An 18,426-nucleotide genomic window follows, 5' to 3' on the forward strand; every position below is an offset into this window, starting at 1 on the left:
GCAGTCCAGGCAGAAAGGTCCTCAGCCCAGGTCATGGTATGTGGCCATCGATTTGACAAATGTGTTCTTTTCCATTCTGATTAAAAAGGAGGATCAGAAACCATTTTCCTTCTCGCTTGACAGATAAGATTATTCATTTACAGTTTTGTCTTGCGGTTATATGAACTCGCCCACCCTTTGTGGTACCCTAGTCCCAAGAGATCTGTATCACCTGGACCTCTCAAAGAACATCACATGGATCGGTTATGTCGGTGACATCCTGGTGATCAGACATTATGATGAGCAAAAGAAGCCATACATCAGAAAGTGCATGCCGTGTGTTTTCATTTATGTAAAACTTGAATACAGGCAAAACAAATCTGTAGTCATAGAAAAGCGATAGTCATAGACATCATAGATCAGTGAGTGCCTGACGCTGGCTTGGGGAGGAAGCTACCTGCAAAGGGCACAAGGGAACTTTCTGGGGTGATGGAAATGGTCTATATCTTAATTGTGGTTGTAATTATCAGGTTAGCCGAAAACTTCGTTTGGCTTTTTCCTTAAGATTTTATGAAAAAACCTGAATGAACACTTTGGACAACCCAATACATTTGTTAAAATTCATCAACATGCACACTTAAGTTGAACGCATGTTATACTTCAATAAAATTGAGCTCTTGCCCAATGTAGGTTAGCCTTAGTTTCACGGATTCTTGGACCCTAGAACTGTTGTTTCCCATCTTTTTTTCTGAGGGATAGGATACCTTATAGGTGTCCTGGAGGGGGAACCCATGGATCGAATACATTTGAGAGTCATTGATTTAAATAAAGTTAAACAGATTTCTACATTAAAGGGTTTCTCACAGACCCTACATGCCAACACACATTAGAAATCTTCAATCGGATGTATAGAGGGGGCATGCCCTGCTTCCCTGGAGTGGCTGCCCTAGGGTCTTCTCCTGGCCCTGGTTCTGCCCTAGATCCAGTTTCCACACACTTCCAGCTCCCAACTGCCAGCCTGGCTCCGACACACCTTCCTGCCTGGAGTTCTGCTGCCTACCACTGCATGATATCAGTTTATATTCAGGTTTCCTTTGATTTCAATTTTCTTTGGTAATCATTTTATCCTGACAAAGTACAGGCATTTCTGAGTCACCAAACCTCCCCTTTGTCTTTTTGTTGTTTTTTTAAGTTTGATGATTTCTAGTAAATTTATTCAGTTGTGTAACAATCACCATCACCACAATTCAGTTTAGGTTCATTTTCATCACCCCAAAAAGTATAGAAGGAGGACGCGTCCTGGGGAAATAAAAGTGGGTAAGGAGGCCAATAGATGGTGGATTCCCAGTTCCCGGGGACCCTGGGGCTGGACCCTATGCCTCCTCCCCTTTGTACCCACCTCCCCAGGATGGGCCCGATAGGCAGCAACCCCCGCCCCCGACCCCCAAATGCCCCGGGAATCTCACGAGTTTCCGGAGGTGGTGGGAGGCTGCAGGCACTGCGGGCGGCCTTGTCTTTAGCTCGGCTCGCTCCGCCCAATTACTTTCACTTTCCTTTCCTCGGAAGCCCGGCCCTCACCGTGTGTGGAAAAGCACAGACTTCCTGTTTCGTCCACTGGTATCTCCCTGCCCTTCTCTCAGTCTCCCAGGAGCCATCCCCGGCCAGCCCCTGGACCCAGCAGGGGGCAGGAACAGGGAGCAATCTCAGCGTCCAGGTGGGTTTTCGTCTCGGCTGCTTTATTCACTTTTGGTGACTGGCTTTTACAGTTAAGACCCTGGCAGCAGCTGCAGGGTGAAACTCAACAGTTTAAACTGTGAGGCTCTTTCTTTGTAAAATAATGGTTTCCAAAGAGGTAGAGAGGGGATATGGGATTTAATAGGAGACTTAAAAAGAAGACGGATGAAGAGGGGGAGCAAACACACAGTTCGGTTCTTTTTTCCCTAAACTCTAGCCTGTTATTGTGGATGGAACTTGAGATTTGCTCTGTACCTTCCTTGTCCATGCAGAGTGATCCTGCACTCTGCCCCCAAAGGGCAACCCATCCGTTATTCATTGTACAAGTGACTAGAGGTAGTTGGGAAGCTAGTGGAACAGAGAAAATAAGGAGGGTACATTTAATTTCCTCTAGAGTGTATTAACTTTTTAATATCTTTTCTTTAAGCACATTCGTGATAATTTTCTTGAAATAAATTCCCAGAAGTGGAATTTAGAGCTCAAGGGAATACATATTTTAGGGTATTTGGTACCGATTACTAAGTTAACCTCCAGAAAGTTTGGACCTGTTTACATCTTCACCAGGACTGTCTATGATTATTGCTATTATTTTTATCCTGACTAATTTGATAGGCAAACGTTATTAAATTATTTTTGTTTGCACTGTTCCGACTACTAGTGAGTTACCATGTTTTTTACATATTAATTGTGCATTTGACTCAGTTGCCTGTTTATGTCTTTTGCACTGAATGTTTGTCTTTGCCTATTCATTTTTCAGACCCCTTTACATCATACAAACCTGAATGCTCATATATGAGACACGGTAAAATGCACTAGTGAGAAATGGGACTTTGGTCAGGTGAGCTCTGCCTGGCCACCAAATACCTTGGGCTAGTTGCCTAACTTCTCTGTGCTTCATGTTCATCCTTGGCAATCATAACAGATGAAGAATGAGGGTTATGGAGGATGTTCTATTCTGAATGCTGTAGTATAATTAGTCATCCAGGGCCCCTTCCTCTTCTTAGCATGTGATCATTCTGGTGTTTTCTGGCTCTGTGCTGATCTTTGCAATATCCTTCCCCTATGCAGATGGTGAACGGTAGATTTCTTTCCCATCTGTTCTCTGTCTTCTAGGATTTCATCACAATTCTAGATCCCCTGTGGCATCCTCTCTTGTTTTCTAGTACTGTTGTGGAATGATTGTTTTATACAATGTATATTTTTTCCTGTTAACCTTAACTATTTGGGAATGAGGAGAAAGAGACAGGGTCGCTCAATCTGCCACTGGGATTAAATCCCTAGAAATAGTCATTAATTAACAGTTCAACTTTTTCTTTGACACAAGGTGAAGTTGGAAAAATGGAATCCATGTTTGTTTTGTTTTTAAAGAAATCTCTAGGTGATCGAAGTTTTTGTCAGTGACTCCCTTTTCTTGACAATTTGTCAAGAATATCATAGGTACATTTTCTTCCTGTTATAACTTACCAATATTTTCTCATGGCCTACCAATGGTCAAATATTGTAATGTCGCATGGGCACGGGAAAAGACATGTCTGTTCTGAGATGTGAAATTGACACATAAAATAAATCAGTCAAGTCACCTTTGCTAATCATGCCTTTCACATCCTTCGTGTTCTTATTTATGTCAGGCCTGTTTGCGTGTCAGAGATTGTAGGTGGTTTAATAAAGTTTCTAAATATTATCAGGTTTCCATCTTCCTACTCGTCTTTGAGCGTTCCCTTTTGTGTGAGCATTGCTAGTGTATACTTAAACTGAGTCCCGGCAATCTTGGTTAACTCAGCTCAGTGTAGCCACAGACCATAGTATTTAAGACTACACACCTGGAGCCAGAAAATTGGAATTCGTCCCTCTCTACCACTTCCAAGTTTTGCAACTTAGGGCGAGTTATTAAACCTCTCTCTGTCTCAGCGTCCTTGACAATATAAATAGGTGCAATCCAGACTGAAAGGGTTTTGTGAAGATCAAATAAGTTACTGCATGTGAAACCCTTAGTACACAGTCTGGCATGCAGGAAGCTCACGGTACATAGTAGCTCTATTTAGTACCAGCAGCCCCTTTGGGATTTCAATGTCACATTGTGGGTCACTTTCAGCTTCTATTGTTGCTGGGCATTGTCACTGCTTCCTATACCCATGAGTCTTTTTGGCAGATGTGGCTTTTCAGACAGCTAAGGGATGCCGTTGGGACCAGGATGCCTGTCTCGAGATGCTGTACAACACGGAGAGCGGCTCCCCTAACTCCTCAGTCTTTGCTTCTCTTTTCCTCTTGTGCCTCTTCCGTAGGAGATTCACCATGACCAGGACCTTGAAGGAGGTTCTTCTACAGCACTTTATACATCAGAAGCTGGAGATTGCTTATGCCATAAACAAGCCATTTCCCTTCTTCGAAGGTCTCCGAGACAACTTCTTCATCACCGAGAGACTGTACCAGGTAAGTCACATTGACCGCTTTGCCATGGCAACCCAGCCCCCACCAAGAATGCCCGATCATTGAGGTCTCAAACCACAAGACCCCGGGGCTTTTAGAATTTGGAAGTTCCAGACAAAAATGGTCATTACCAGGGAAAGAAGGTGTCCAGGGTAGGTGACCTCACACCAGATGGCTTAAAACAAGGAAATGTGTTCTCTCACAGTTCTGGAGGCTAGAAGTCCAAACTCAAGGTGTTGACTGGGTTGATTCCTTCTCGAGACTTTCTCCTGTGTTCTGGTGGTACCAGCAATCCGTGGTAAACCTGGCTCACAGAAATGTCACTTAACCCGCTGTTTCCATCTCTACACTGCCTTCTCCTCTCTGTGTCTTCTCCCTTTCTCTTCCCTTACAAGGACACTCGTCACTGTGATTTAGGGCCCACCGTAATCCAGGATGGTCTCATCTCAAGATCCTTAATTACATCTGCAAAGACCCTTTTTCCAAATAAGGTCACTTTCACAGGTTTCAAGCGGACATATCTTTGGATATGAGGAGGCACCATTCAACCCACTAAGGGTACCATCTCAACGCTTAAGAGCTTGTGACCCACAGTCCATTCTGATGGGAAGCAAGACAGGCAGTGGGAGATATGGCTATGTGGACAAAAATGGCACTCTTTTCATATAATTTTGGTTGTTTAAAGCGTTTCCTGAGCCCCAAGCCCAGAAAAGTGCTAGCACTGGTAGAACAATCTTCCCCCAGTCTTGGCCTGTTTGGATCCAACCCTTTTTCATATCATAACTCAGATGTCACTCCTCAGAGAGGGTCCTTGGCCCACTCATCTAATTAAGACCCCCTCATTATTCTTCCCCATAACAATCCATGCTTTCCCTTCATAACACTGCTATCAATAGGAATTGAGTATTTTTTAAATTTGTGTTTATTATTTAATGCCCATGTTCTCCACCTGACAGTGCCTCTCCCCCAACATGGGTAGCACCATGCTGGTCTTATCTGTTGCTAGGTACCCTAGGATGAGCTCACGGAGCCTAGTCATTTCTCAGTAAGTATTTTGTAGTTGATTCTCTCCTGCCATGTTTCTCCTTTTGGCCAACCTCTCATCAGGAGGACTTCTCTGATTTCCCATTTAGGCCATTTCAAGTCCAAGAGAGAAGGAAAGAGAGAGCAGAGGCTAACAAGCAATCCACAGAATTGCCACTTGTGACCAACTCTTAGGTCCATTGCTGAAGAGTCCTGCCCAAAGCCTTGGAGAATTACACAGTAGCAGCCTCTGACTCCACTTTCCTTCCTTAACATTTCTCTCTTCCCTCAAATATACCTAAAATAAGGTTCACAAGACCCTTATTTTCAAGAATGCTGAATTCCTGTGACCATCCATATATATATGAAGCTCCAAAAGTAAACCTGTGGAACTGTGATTTCTCTATGTCAGAGAATTTTACTATTGACATTTTGCACTAAATTCCTTCTTAAGAGAGCAGAATCACTTTCTTACAGCTTAGAAAACCACAAGTGTGTACTAAATCTCCATTCCATGTTATAACCATTTATAATAATCCTTTACTTCGCTTTTAAAGGAATCTCTGGAAGCCTGTAGAAATATGGTCCCTTTATCCAGGGTCGTGTACAACATCCTCACTCAACTGGAGAATACGTTTAGTCTGTCATTTCTGGAGACGTTGTTCAGCCAAATAAACCTGAGTGAATACCCCAACTTGATGACGACCCTCAAGAGCTTCAAAAGGGGTATGAGGCTTCTGGAATAACTTTGGGGCTATAGAAACATGATAGAAGTTGCTACGCTAAAAGTTTGGGCTGGTTTTCTGCCTTGTGGAACGTGCACTTGAACTGCCCACTTTCTCTTTGGGAAGAGATGGACCGTTCTCTCTCACGAGTGGGACAGGAAAAGCAGCCCCTGGCCCTGGTTCTTTAAGATGAATTTCTAGAGGACACAAACATTTCTGTCTTACCTGTTCTATGAGCTGGGGGGAAATTGTACAATTTAGCATACTGGACAGTCTCTAGGGAAGGGAATGCATAAAGTGACAGAGACCAAGTCTGGCAGAAGGACAAGGAGAGCTAGAGAGGAAGAGAAATGGATGGGGATGGATAATAATAAGTATCTTTTTTTTTGAAGTATGGTTGATATACAATGTTGTGTTAGCCTCAGGTGTACAGCAAAGTGACTCAGATATATATATATATAGATATATATTCTTTTTCAGATTCTTTTCCATTATAGATTGTTGTAAGATATTGAGTATAGTTCCCTGTGCTACACAGTAGGTCCTTGTTGTTGGTTTGGTTTGGTTATATATATATATATAGAGAGAGAGAGATATATATATATATATTCTTTTTCAGATTCTTTTCCATTATAGATTGTTGTAAGATATTGAGTATAGTTCCCTGTGCTACACAGTAGGTCCTTGTTGGTTTGTTTTGGTTTGTTTTGGTTTGGCTTTTGTTTGTTTTCTGAGGGCCTACTATGTGCCAGGCATTATCCCAGGCACTTGATATGATCATCTTATGTCATCTTTAGAGCAATCCTATGAAGTCATTATTATCCCCATACGACACATAAGGAAATTAAGGCTCAGAAGAACTTCCCCAAAGTTACTTGTCTGTTAAGTGCAGAGCCAAGAGTCCTGCTTGGGTCTCCTAATACCAGGTTCCAAGATTATGGTCACTATTTTAAACTAGGACAGCTGGAGGACAGATTGTACAGCTAGAGGAGGGAAGAAAGGTAGCTAAAGAGGAAGGAAGGGGAACTGTGGACACAGAGATAGAAAGAGAGAGCATGAGAAAGAAGTAGAGAATGAAGTTCCTTGAGGAAAGAGAAAGAGCTGAATAAGTAAAGGAGTATAAAAAGAGCAGTGACATTGCTGGGAAGAAAGTAGCAAGAGTAGGAGGAGCAGGCAGTAAAATCACTTAGTTGAGTCAAAGTACGTGGTTCATTTATCTGAGAACAACAAGGGAAGGACCAGGAGATCACACTGAATTGTGACATTCTTATTAGTGGCAGTGGGAGATATGGCTATGTGGCGGCTAGCCTGTTGACGGCTTCATCTGGTCTTTGATATTTTCCCATTAAGAGGCTCCTCCTCAAAGGGAGAAATGATTCCTTGAGCTAAAGCAGCAGCAAAAGAGAAGAGTCCTCCCCCAGGCAGGCACAGCTGCACGTGGGCCTGAGCTCTTGGCAGGATCAGGGCAGTGCTGGGAGAAATATGTGCTCAAAGGCCAGGCTAAGTAAATCTAAGAGTCAGAGGGACCCACACACTGATATGTACCTCCAACCCACCCCACAGCCCTGGCCTGGCTGAGCTCCAGCATCTTTCTGGATCCAACTCTGCGATTTTGCTCTGGGACCCTCTCCAAAATCTGGCCTTACTTTCCTCTTTTTGTTCACTGGTTGAGACAACTTTACTTCTGAAATAAATAGAGTAGAATCATAAAAGAAACCCGACCCTGGCCTTGCAGGGGAATGGCATGCAGAAAGCCCAGGGCCTGGGGTATTGGGGATGGGAGAGAAGTTTGGTGTGGCCAGATCACAGGGTGCAAGGTGAGAAGACATGGAAACCGAGTCTGCAGACATGAGCAGAAACCAGAATATAGAGGTCCTAATACACTGTGCGAAGGAATTTATATTGTCTCTTATTTGCTCCAGGGAGGTGTGAGATATTTATTTCTTAAAACAAGGATGACAGTTAACATTATAGCATTGTACGTAATTGTCTAAATTCTGAAGCCAAAACTAAAGAAAATAAATCCCTGGGTACAAAGTCAATCTCAACTTCATGTGTGAAACCACTTTGGTATGAGATCAGAGGTTAGAAGCAGGTGTTATAGCACTAAATGTTCAAATTGAAGAAAGAAAATCTAAAGGGACCACAAATGGTCGATGATGATGATGACTCAGTTCTGCACACCTGTGAGAGAGTGAAAGACTCCACGCCCTTGTCCTATTGAATGTCAAGTATAAAGAAATCCCCTTCTCCAAATAATTCCGAGGTACTAATGTGTGATCCTTCGCCAATCCCAGTTGTCACTTCCAATGGAGGGTGGGGCAGAATCACAACGATTCCTCTCGAAGCCGCAGCCAACCCAGCAGGAAGGAGCTCCATCAGGGCACTGCTGCTGCCGCTCACCTGCCAACACCCCCCATCGAGCCGCCCACCCTGCTCACCCAGTGTCAGCGAGCCCGGAGCACCTGCCCAGCCCAGCGCTGAGATCCTGCACGAGCATCCCAGCCCTGCTGACCTCACCGTGACTCTCCCCGGAATCACCCAGGAAGGAAGGCTCACTCCAGGTGAGAAACAGACCCTGTCCAACACCTGTGCAGCCCCAGCCTAGGGTGCCTGTGGCCCTAGAACCTCAGGGTCCTGTCTTTTTGATCTACTCCTTCCCATGCATGCACCACCATACACAGCTCTTTCCAAGAAGGATGTGGGCACTGCCAGGGGCCTGGGTAAGCCCCAGAACACCTGCTTCTCACCCCTTGAACAGCCCAACCCTCTGCCCTTTGGCCCTTGGCACTCTGCCTGCCCCTGACATTTTTTCCACTCTCCTCCCTGACACCCTGTCCCTGTAACCTGTGATTTTTCTTCTTGTCTTCAATGACCAATGACAACTTGATATCCCAAATAAGTGATGAAAATTCACAAGAGACGCCCAAGCTACCCCATTCCTGTTCAGGCAGTGTTGCTTGGGGCCGACTTGCCCAGCTCAAGGTGGCTGTGAAGGGAGGACACACACCTACAAGCCGAGAGGGCTGTGGCAGGAGCCCCAGGAAAAAGAACTGGGAGTGACAAGGAAAAAAACGAGACGGGGGCCGACGCACGGCTCAGGACCTCTTGTCAGGGATGCCATCACAGCCACTTTGATGCTATCACGTCCAAGAGCCCTGTCAAACCAACACTCAAAACACACTGTTCTGAACTGGAAAGTAACTTGTGCAACACACCCACCCTCGGTGCTGACCGACTGCTCACCCTCTGATTACAGGGACCTTTCAGTTTCAACCATATTCGTTTTTATATGGTTTGGAGGTTATCAAAATTATTAGAAAAGATGATAAAATGTTTAAAGGTTGCTGGACCTGATTAGCTTCTAAAATTGTGTCATTTATCTCCCCCAACCATCAGGATAAAGGACTTTGATTACATTAAATGTAAATGTGGAATATTATTGGCCGCTGTCAAAAATGGTATCATGGGTTCTGAGCTCTCCAATACCGAGAATAAAGGGCCCTGTTTGGTCCGGATGTTTTCTCCACCCATCTAAAAAGTACCATCCAAATAAGGTTAGCATAACCAGAAGCCAGTAACAATGAAAGAGTCCATCCTCTAGATTTTCAAAGGAAAAAAAAAAATGCCTGTGTTATTAAATTAGTAAGTGACTGATTGAAAGGAAATGATTGGGGAATTCCCTGGCAGTCCAGTGGTTAAGACTTGGCACTTTCACTGCAATGGGCCCAGGTTCGATCCCTTTTGGGGTAACTAAGATTCCGCAAGCCACACAACACAGCCAAAAAAGAAAAAAAGAAAAAGAAAGAAAGAAAGAAAGGAAATAATTGTTCCCTGTCCCCTCTACCCCACCCTCAAGGGACCTTGGTGTTTGGTTGGCCCATCATTGTTACCTGCTGGAATAGATTGTTCTTGTTCCTCCCACTTCTGGTTCCTGCTCTTGGGTCCTCGGATCTGAAATTCCTTTTCTTCCTCTGCTCAGTGTCCAGTGACAACCTGATCCCCCAAACAAAAGATAAAGAAGACACTCAAGAGATGTCCTGCGCTCCATCAGGCCCCGTGCCAGGTAATCTTGATTTGGACAACTTAGGCTCATGTTAGCTTTCACATCTACCACGAAGAGAAGCCATTTGGGTCATCCGCGCATGGGGCTCTCCTCTCCGCTCTCCATCACCATCTTGGCCCAGCTCATGCTGCTCACCCCATCCTCAGGAGCTTGGAAAGGGAGAGAGAGTCCTTGGGAAGGGTGAGGGAGACAGGTCTGGGAAAGGTGGACCGGGAGCGGCACTGAGGGCGAGGGACAGGAGCCCCATTAGTACTTGCCCAAGTGAAGCCAAATCCAGCCTCTATACCCAGACATCGAATTATATCTCAGAGACCGAGTTTGGGGTGAAGCAGAAAAGAATAGTTTTATTGCTTTGCCAGGCAAAGGGGGCCACAGCACGTTAGTGCCCTCAAAACTGTGTGTCCCAACTTGGAGGGGGTAGTGAGAAGTTTCATAGTAATAGTTCAAAGGGGGCGTGATCAGCTCGTGGACATTCTTCTGATTGGTTGGTGGTAAGTGGGAGTCAGCATCATCAACCTTCTGGCTTCAACCAGTCTGGGGTCTACGTGGTTGTGGGCAGCATCCTGTTAACTTCTTCCACCTGGTGGGGGTTTCAGTATCTGCAAAACAGCTCAAAGCTGCCCTTATGCGTATCCCTTGAGGGGGAACCAGGACCCTGCCCCAAGGCTGCACTATTGTTTCTTTCACCGGGTCCTCCCTTGTCTCCACATTCCCTCCCTTCCCTAATTAGCATCTGTTTGAACCTGCTGCTTGGAACTCAGGGAAGGTCATGGAGGCTGAATGAAGCCTATTTCCTATACTCAAGAAATGAGAAATGGGGGGACACAGAAAGGCTTTTGTGCCCACGAGCCCCACAGTGTCCTGCTCAGTATCATGACCTGGACTCCAAACACCACTAAGGGGTCTACAGAGGGAGAACATTCATCTGCCAGGAGGCAATGTGGGGGGAACCCTGGGGAAAGGACAAGGGGCTGAGTCATGGCAGGACTATTTGACTCAGCCACTCTCTGAGGCCACTTCAAGAAGGCAAATGTCCAAACTGCTGCATCAAAATGCAAAGCAAACAGAGACACTGAATTGGTGCTCAGACGTGGACGGTCCTCACTCCCAGCCCTCACCCTGACTGGGGGAACTTTCACATTCAATCCTCGTCATTTGTTCATCATTTGGATTTTTAAGATATTTAAATAATTTGAAATGAAACAAATCATTTTTAAAGTCTAACGACTGCTTGCTAGCTGCCTCAGTTAGCTATTCCTGTGTAAGATGGAATTTGAGACACATCTCACAGCCTTGTGTGAACAAGGAAGTGACCGCCTTTTGTGAGATGGGTCTTTATCTGTCATGGCTTCAAGTCCTTCTGTCTTTCTTCGTGCAGCAAAAGCTAGAGGAACTTTGTATGTTCTTGCTGCTAACAAGCACTGGCAAGTACAAGCTGACCCCTGCTTCCTTCGACAGCAAATAGGTGGAAATACATAAGGCACTTAACCTCCTTCACTATTTCTCAAGATGAAATAATCACAGATACAGCAGTTTAGAAAGATCACATCACAGAGGTCTGAGCAATAGCATGTACTTTTCATGTGGCAAAAGCATTCATCCTCATTGTGGCCGTCAGAATTCAAGATCACCACGCACACTAGCTGCTGAGAGTCTTAGAAAGGGAAACCTTTCTAAAGGGCTCAAACTGAGCCCTCCTCTGCGGAGCAGTTGTTCCCTGGTTCACTGTGATAATCACACAGGTAGCAGTAATCACAAGTTGATCAAACCAAGGCAGAGCCAGGGAACCCTGGCGAGTCGCCAGACCTGTGCTGCGGGTGCTCTCCACCCTCTGGTTCTCCCACCAATCTCCCTCAGCACTTTCTCGTCAGCCTGTTCTCAGTTCTAAAGTGAATTATATATTTTTTGTCAGTGATAAGAGATGATGCTCCTGGACAAAGTGACCCCAAGGAGCTCCAAGAGGCATCCAGGGCACCTCCCAGCAAGAAAGGTAAGGATTGCCTTTCTCTTGAAGATCTCAGGAGGGTGAATTTGGAGCTGCATCTTATCATAAGCGCCCACTAGGTGGTTATAGTCATCGTGCCCAATACAGTTTGTTTCCCATTCACTGCGTCTTCCTCTGAGGCCTTCATGAATATTATAGGGAAACGAGAAGGCATTTATGGCCATTGAAATATGCACCCATCGGAATTGTTTGTTCTGAAATCATCAAGGTCTCCTACACACACGGCTTCTTATAGGGTTAGTCTCACTTCCCTCTTTAACTGAAAGTTTGTTCCCCAAGAGGACTCTGCTTCCTCTTAAGACAAGGCTGCATATTTTCTGCTACCACTCACCCCATGGCTGAAGGCAGGTTGGATGCCACCCCTTGCTACACGCTGCCCCACCCGGCCCCTTGCTCCCCGTCCCCTCCTTTGAGGCTTAGCCATTCTAGTGAAATGCTCACTCCCTTTTCATCACTATCATCTCTTGACTTTCCCACTGCTCCCTGGAAGAACTCAAGGCTGACTTAGAGTCTTTCTGTCACTTCAAGTCCTGCCATCATCCTGGACATCTTCAAGGTACACGTGGATAACAGACCCATCCAATATCCTGACCTCTCAAATCCTTCTTCTGCTTCTTGCCAGTGACCTTTTCTCCCCACCCATTCTTGCCCTCCCGAACCCAAAGGTGATCCACAGGCCTTTTCATCATTTAAACCTGGCTCAACTTCCCAATAGTTAATTTGAGATTTCCTTTTTTTTTTTTTTGACATTTAATGCTTGAAATTTGCTCCTTCTATAACTATTGCTCAACTTCTGATCTCTCCTTCTCAGCCCAATCTATAAAAATGAATTCAAAAAATCCCCCCCCAATTTCTTCCTTACAATTTGTTTCCTCTGCAGCTGTCCTTCAACCTCATTTGGGTGACCAGTCCACTGGCCTTTTGCTTCTCCAATCCATCATCTGCATTTCTTTCATGACCCTTCTTACCAGTTCAGAGTTGAAGACCCATCGTTTCAGTAACCTTCTGCTATCTTCACCTGCCTTGTCTCTCTGTCTTTTCCTAGAACTCTCTGGCAGATGTTCGAGGAAACTGTTGTCTCCTTCCTGCACACTGCATTTGAAATCAGGCACTGCTGGGGACAGGCACACAGCTGAGCAGTGCGTACCCACTGTGTCTTCATAATTCCAGCACAAATGATCCCTCTACACTGTGTCACAGCTCCACTTCCTGTGACAATCCTTTCAAACCTTGAGCAATTTTTTTCTAAACCTCTGATGCCTCACTGCCTCCTTTTTTGCATGACAGATGACCTTTACTCCTGTTTCATAGAAAAAATCAGATGGGAATTCTGTCACTTCCTGCTCCCACCCTGCAAACCCCAACTGCTTCTTTCCTCTCCTTTCCAGCTCCTTCTTCTTCTCCAAGGCAGTCCTTCCACCTCTTCTGACAGTATCCATGGTCCCTTCTCTTCCCTGAGAATTCAGCATCTCCCTCTCACAAGGACATTCATTCAACCAATGCCCAAGCCTATCACAGTTCATAAAAGGAACTTTCTCTTGATCTTCATCTCACTTCAGCAGCCTCCATAGCTCTCCCCTCCGTTTCACAACCAAACTTCTAGAAATGAGTTAGCTAAACTTATTGTCTCCATTTCTTCACTTCTCTCTCTCCTCTGCCACTTTAGAATTTCAGCATCACCTAAGGTCACCAATGACCTCCTGGCCACTGTGGTTTGAGGACCCAAAGTAAAAGCTAAAAATTGTTGACATATGAGGTTAGTAGATCAATGTTTGTAGCTATAAAAGATGATCTGTGTCTTTTCTTTTTAGGAAAGAAGAGAAAAAGAAGTATCTGGTTAACCTCAAGGAAGAGACACCAGAAAAAAAGCCTCCCGAGAGGTAAGATGAGAGCACAAGAGGGGGCTGGAGGCTAGAGACAGCTCATCCTTGTCAGCCATGATGTGGGAGGTGGGATTTTATTCTAAATGCAATGGGGAGCCATTGAAGAGATCTAATCAGTGAAGTGACATGATCCAATTTTAAACGACGAGACCAATATTGGTGTTACATAGAGAATGAATTGGAAATAGAAAAGAATGGAAAGAGGGCAACCCCTTGTGAGGGCAGGTGCCGTGGGAGTTGATAGTAGCCTGGATTCAGATCTGGCCGTGGAGATAGAAGAAGAGGGTCTATTCAAGGTCAGTTGAAGGTAGAGTTGATAAGCCTTGGTAAATTGGAAGCTGGGGATGAGAGAGAGAAATCAAGACTTGCTCTTCAAGTTCTGGCTTAAATGGCTGGGTGAGTGGTGATGCCGTTGCTGAGAAAGGATGCAAATATATTGGGAGGAAATTTTTAGAATTCAATTTTTGACCTGCTCGTTTCTAGATTTGTGCTAACCTTCTATGCACGTGTGCCAGGTATGTGCTTCGTCAAGTACTGTGAGGCTCTGAGATATTACCCCCTCCTGCAGAGTGATGTTCTTTATGTATATGAATATTGCAGAAACACAAAGCCCCTGGATCGGGGAAAAGAATTCTTTATTGTTGTTCACAAGCAGCTCAACACGGCAGCATTTTTCCCCCACACGCAGACCCACAGGCCTGAGAAGAGAGCTGATGAGATCTTTCTGTGTGGGTGGCAGGTTATACCCTACAGACACAGGAGAAAGCATGATGGATTTTCTGCCCTGTTTATATACAGGACTAGGACAGCCATCCTCTCCTCCTGAAAAGAGAAAACATTTTTTTTGCTGCTTTCCCCTATCTTTATACTGTATACACTTTTGTGTCTCAGGAGGCTCGGGCTTTTTACAGAAGCACTGAGCAATCAAGGAAACTTAATTTCCCCACAGTGTGCCAATTTGGCACACTCGATAAAAAACCTGGTCCAAAGATACAGATACAAAATTCATTGGCAAAATAAAGGGAGAAGAGAACCCTAACGCTAACACCACCACCCCTCACCTGGCATTGCAAATCCTCTAGGTCCCAGCCTCATTCCCCATGGCAGGGCCCCTGCCTCTCAATTCTTTGATACCTTTCACTTTCCCTACTGGAGGCACCCAGGGACCCCTGGATCCCTCCTGTCTCCTGTATCACACACTGGCCCTAGGGAACCTGGAAAAGTGCTTCACAAGACTCCTCCTCTGCTAAAACAGAGCATCCGGCCATGTTTACTAGGATGTGGCACTTTCTGGCAGCAGGGGTCTCAAGCCAGGAAACAGGAAATCAGCCCCAGTGCTCGGGGATTCCCCCAGATTTATCTGATTGATTTCAAAAGGTTGCACAGAGAGTGAGAGCAGATGGTGAGTTTGGGGGCCGGGGAGGGGGAAAGAAAGGTGTACACAAGAAAAAATATATAATTACGGAGAAATAGCAGGAGAAAAGTGAGGCACAGGGGTATAGAGATCTTAAAGTGAGGGGACTGGGAGTGTGAGAAGGAGGTCACTGTCAGGGGGAGGAGGAGCGCCACTGGGACCCCAGTAAAAACTATTCACAAATCACTGTTTGGCCAGGGGCAGCCTTACCTGGGCATGGAATCCAAACGATGCTCCACGTGGCGGAGCAGGTGACTCACAGGGAGGACGACTCAACCAGGAACACAAAGGTCATGACAAGAGCAAGAAAGAGAAGGACAGAATGTGGCCAAACGCCTGCACCGGAGGGTAAGGCTGGTGATGGAATTTGTCATCTGAATGCTCAGCGTGGGAGGGTCTCTCCTGCAGCCCACAAGAAACCAATTACCTATTACCATAAATAACATATTTTTAGGAAAAATAAATATATTTTTCAAATAAAAAAATTAGGTGAGTGGTATCATTGTACATTTTTGCAAATCTCTTTAATGTCTACCTTTATCAAAGATGGCTGGATTCTTAAAAAAGAAAAACATTTTTTCACTATCTTTTCCATGTGCTTTCTTAATATTTTTGTATGTATCTTCATTGTATTGTATTGAAAGCTGAGAGGGAACATTTTTAATAGCATCAATCTATATCTTGTTAACAATTGCTTTCTATTTTTAAAGGTTCTTTCGAATTTTTTTTCTTTTTTCTTAATTGAAATATGTTTGATGTACAGTATTATGTTAATTTCAGGTACACTATGTAGTGGTTTGACATTTGCATACACTGTGAAATGATCACCATAATAAGTGTAGTAAGAATCTGTCCCCGTACACAGTTATTACGATATTATTGACCTTATTTCTTATGCTGGATATTATATCCCCATAGCTTATTTATTTTATAATTGGATGTTTGTTCGGGGTTGGCCAAAAAGTTTGTTCAGGTATTTCCCTAACATCTTACAGGAAACCCAAACAAACTTTTTGGCCAGCCCAATACCTCTTAATCTCCTTTACCTATTCCCTGCTCCCCCACCTCCACCATCAAGGACAGCTGGGCTCTGATCCCTGATTCTGTATTCAGTCAATTGTGATTTGTTGCTTTGGTTGAAGTGTAGGAAGAAAATCCAGCCTCACACAGATCCGTAGCTGAAAAAGGTGGAGTATTTTAACAGTCTTTTGAGATATCTGTGGATATTCACTTTTGATACGACACCAAAACTCAACAAGGGATAGTTTCTTAAAGGTTAGTTGTAACATAGAGTCTGAGACCATATACTCTGTTGTAATAAAATGTCTTATGCTGTCTTGTGTTTTGAGTGGATCTTCTACTCATGATTTTATAATATCATAAACAAGTAGAAAATTTTGGTTCACTTAATTTTACAGTGAGCTTGCAACTCAAACAATCACTTGAGTATTAGTCTTGAGACAACATGGTACTTCCAGATGCAGCAAACTGCTTTACATGTCCTACCCAGTTTTTTACATATGCTATTAAAAAGGTGTGTCCTTAAGGGTAGAAATTTAATTAAATTAATAATTTTAACTGTTTCATCAAGAACATTCTTAAATGAAACTGGCCTTTTTTTCCATGTTGAGTAAGTGGTAGTGAAGAAGGCAATGCTACCTTCTAAGGTTTGGGGACATCGCTCTGATTTGTACTGAGGCACCAGAATTGTCACCTGCCTTGACTGTTGCTTCATCTGTGCAAAAGTCAACATAGCAAAAACAGGCAAAGAACATCTAATTATGAAAACAATTCTGACCTTGAAGGTCTCCTGAAAGTATTGCCGGGGCTCCCCGAAACCTCTGGTCCAGGGGCTCAGATGACTGCCCCCCACTGGACATTCCATTAGTGGAGGAACCACTGCGGACCAGCCTTGCTCTGCTCCTCCCCTGAGTGGCAGACAGGACCAGCGGTAGAATTATTCTCAGGAGGTAGTCGCAGGGTCTCATCAGGACTGGAACCTCCAGCCTTCAGCTCCAGAGTATGCAAGGTCCTTCCTGGGTCTCTGGGAGATTCCGCGTGGACTTTCTAGAGGGCATTTACTGAGATATAAGATGAATGTTGTTTCTTTTTTCAGAGGTCAGTGATGACACTTCAGAGATGGATGAAGGAAAGAGACCCCAGGAGCCACCCAGCACACCACCAAGACTCACCCACGGTAAAGGTGAGGGATTGCAAGTCTCTCAGTATGGTCATCAGGAGCCCAAACTTAGAGCTGTTTTACTCTGAGTCAGAGTTTCTCAGCCATTTTTTCATTATCACTGCCCATTTAGATTTTTTTTCTAATCATGAACCCTACCCCCCAGGATATTTCAATACTACAAGTATATTATATATCCATTTCTGTACTGGATATATTTATCTGTGCTTTATACATAAAAAGAGTAAGTTTTTTTCACCCTCAAGAACCAATTTTGGGGCAGCTTCCCACTGCCAAGTATTCATGCTGTAAGTATATTCATGGTACTTTATTGCAGTGCCAAGCCATCCAGGTTTTTCCTAAGATCCCAATCTCCATGTTTCTCACATGACCTTTCTGTGAAAATTGAGATGAGAACAGCTCATCATAAACACAAATGTAATACTATGACGGAGCACGAGCGTCTGACATTGTTGTGGATATACGCTGGAAAAATGGTGCACGTTAATTCACCCCTCACCGTGGCCACTGTTACTCACATTGTTACTGTTATCCTTGGAGGGAAAAACAGAGCATTCTTCTGTTTGCTGGTAATTCAGTCACTGTGTCACATCTTCACAGAACTCCCACACAACAAATGTGACTTTCAAATGACAAATATCTAATTATTGTCAGAAAGAATGAATTATATTTGACCGTATTAAAATACAAACTATCATTTTTAGCAAGTTTTTCCTGCATTACACTGACTCATACAATGTATATTTCTAATTTTATCCTGAATAATATATTTTATTTTCACAACCACCTTTGGAGAAAGTTGAACGATTTATTCAAATTTGAGATGTAAAGGATTAATGGGTTTTCCCAAGAGCCTGTGGATAAAGGCTGGCTGGCACAGGACTAGCATCTTGGTCCCCAGAACCCTCTTCAGGAACCATCATCCTCCTTTATAATGAAAGGGATAGAAATAATACTGTCAAAGCTTTAC

The 18,426-nt window shown here is 44.2% G+C and overlaps 2 protein-coding genes across 2 annotated transcripts in view; one reads left to right on the forward strand and one right to left on the reverse strand.

Moving 5' to 3' along the window:
- The window catches only part of LOC132428316 (nuclear body protein SP140-like), a 76,592-nt gene extending 75,063 nt beyond the window's left edge, over nucleotides 1-1,529 (reverse strand). The window contains exon 1 of the mRNA XM_060015958.1: nucleotides 1,446-1,529. The gene's annotated coding sequence lies outside the window, so the exon portion shown is untranslated. The remainder of the gene's footprint in view (nucleotides 1-1,445) is intronic.
- A 951-nt stretch (nucleotides 1,530-2,480) lies between these two features.
- SP110 (SP110 nuclear body protein) overlaps nucleotides 2,481-18,426 on the forward strand; it is a 38,842-nt gene continuing 22,896 nt past the window's right edge. The window contains exons 1-9 of the mRNA XM_060015960.1: nucleotides 2,481-2,515; nucleotides 3,996-4,143; nucleotides 5,721-5,889; nucleotides 8,186-8,452; nucleotides 9,871-9,954; nucleotides 11,867-11,944; nucleotides 13,771-13,839; nucleotides 15,455-15,604; nucleotides 17,373-17,459. Coding sequence (XP_059871943.1) covers nucleotides 2,496-2,515; nucleotides 3,996-4,143; nucleotides 5,721-5,889; nucleotides 8,186-8,452; nucleotides 9,871-9,954; nucleotides 11,867-11,944; nucleotides 13,771-13,839; nucleotides 15,455-15,604; nucleotides 17,373-17,459 — 1,072 coding nt within the window. The 5' untranslated portion in view covers nucleotides 2,481-2,495. The remainder of the gene's footprint in view (nucleotides 2,516-3,995; nucleotides 4,144-5,720; nucleotides 5,890-8,185; nucleotides 8,453-9,870; nucleotides 9,955-11,866; nucleotides 11,945-13,770; nucleotides 13,840-15,454; nucleotides 15,605-17,372; nucleotides 17,460-18,426) is intronic.

The sequence above is a fragment of the Delphinus delphis genome, chromosome 7, assembly GCF_949987515.2.
Source record: "Delphinus delphis chromosome 7, mDelDel1.2, whole genome shotgun sequence".
NCBI lineage: Eukaryota > Metazoa > Chordata > Mammalia > Artiodactyla > Delphinidae > Delphinus > Delphinus delphis.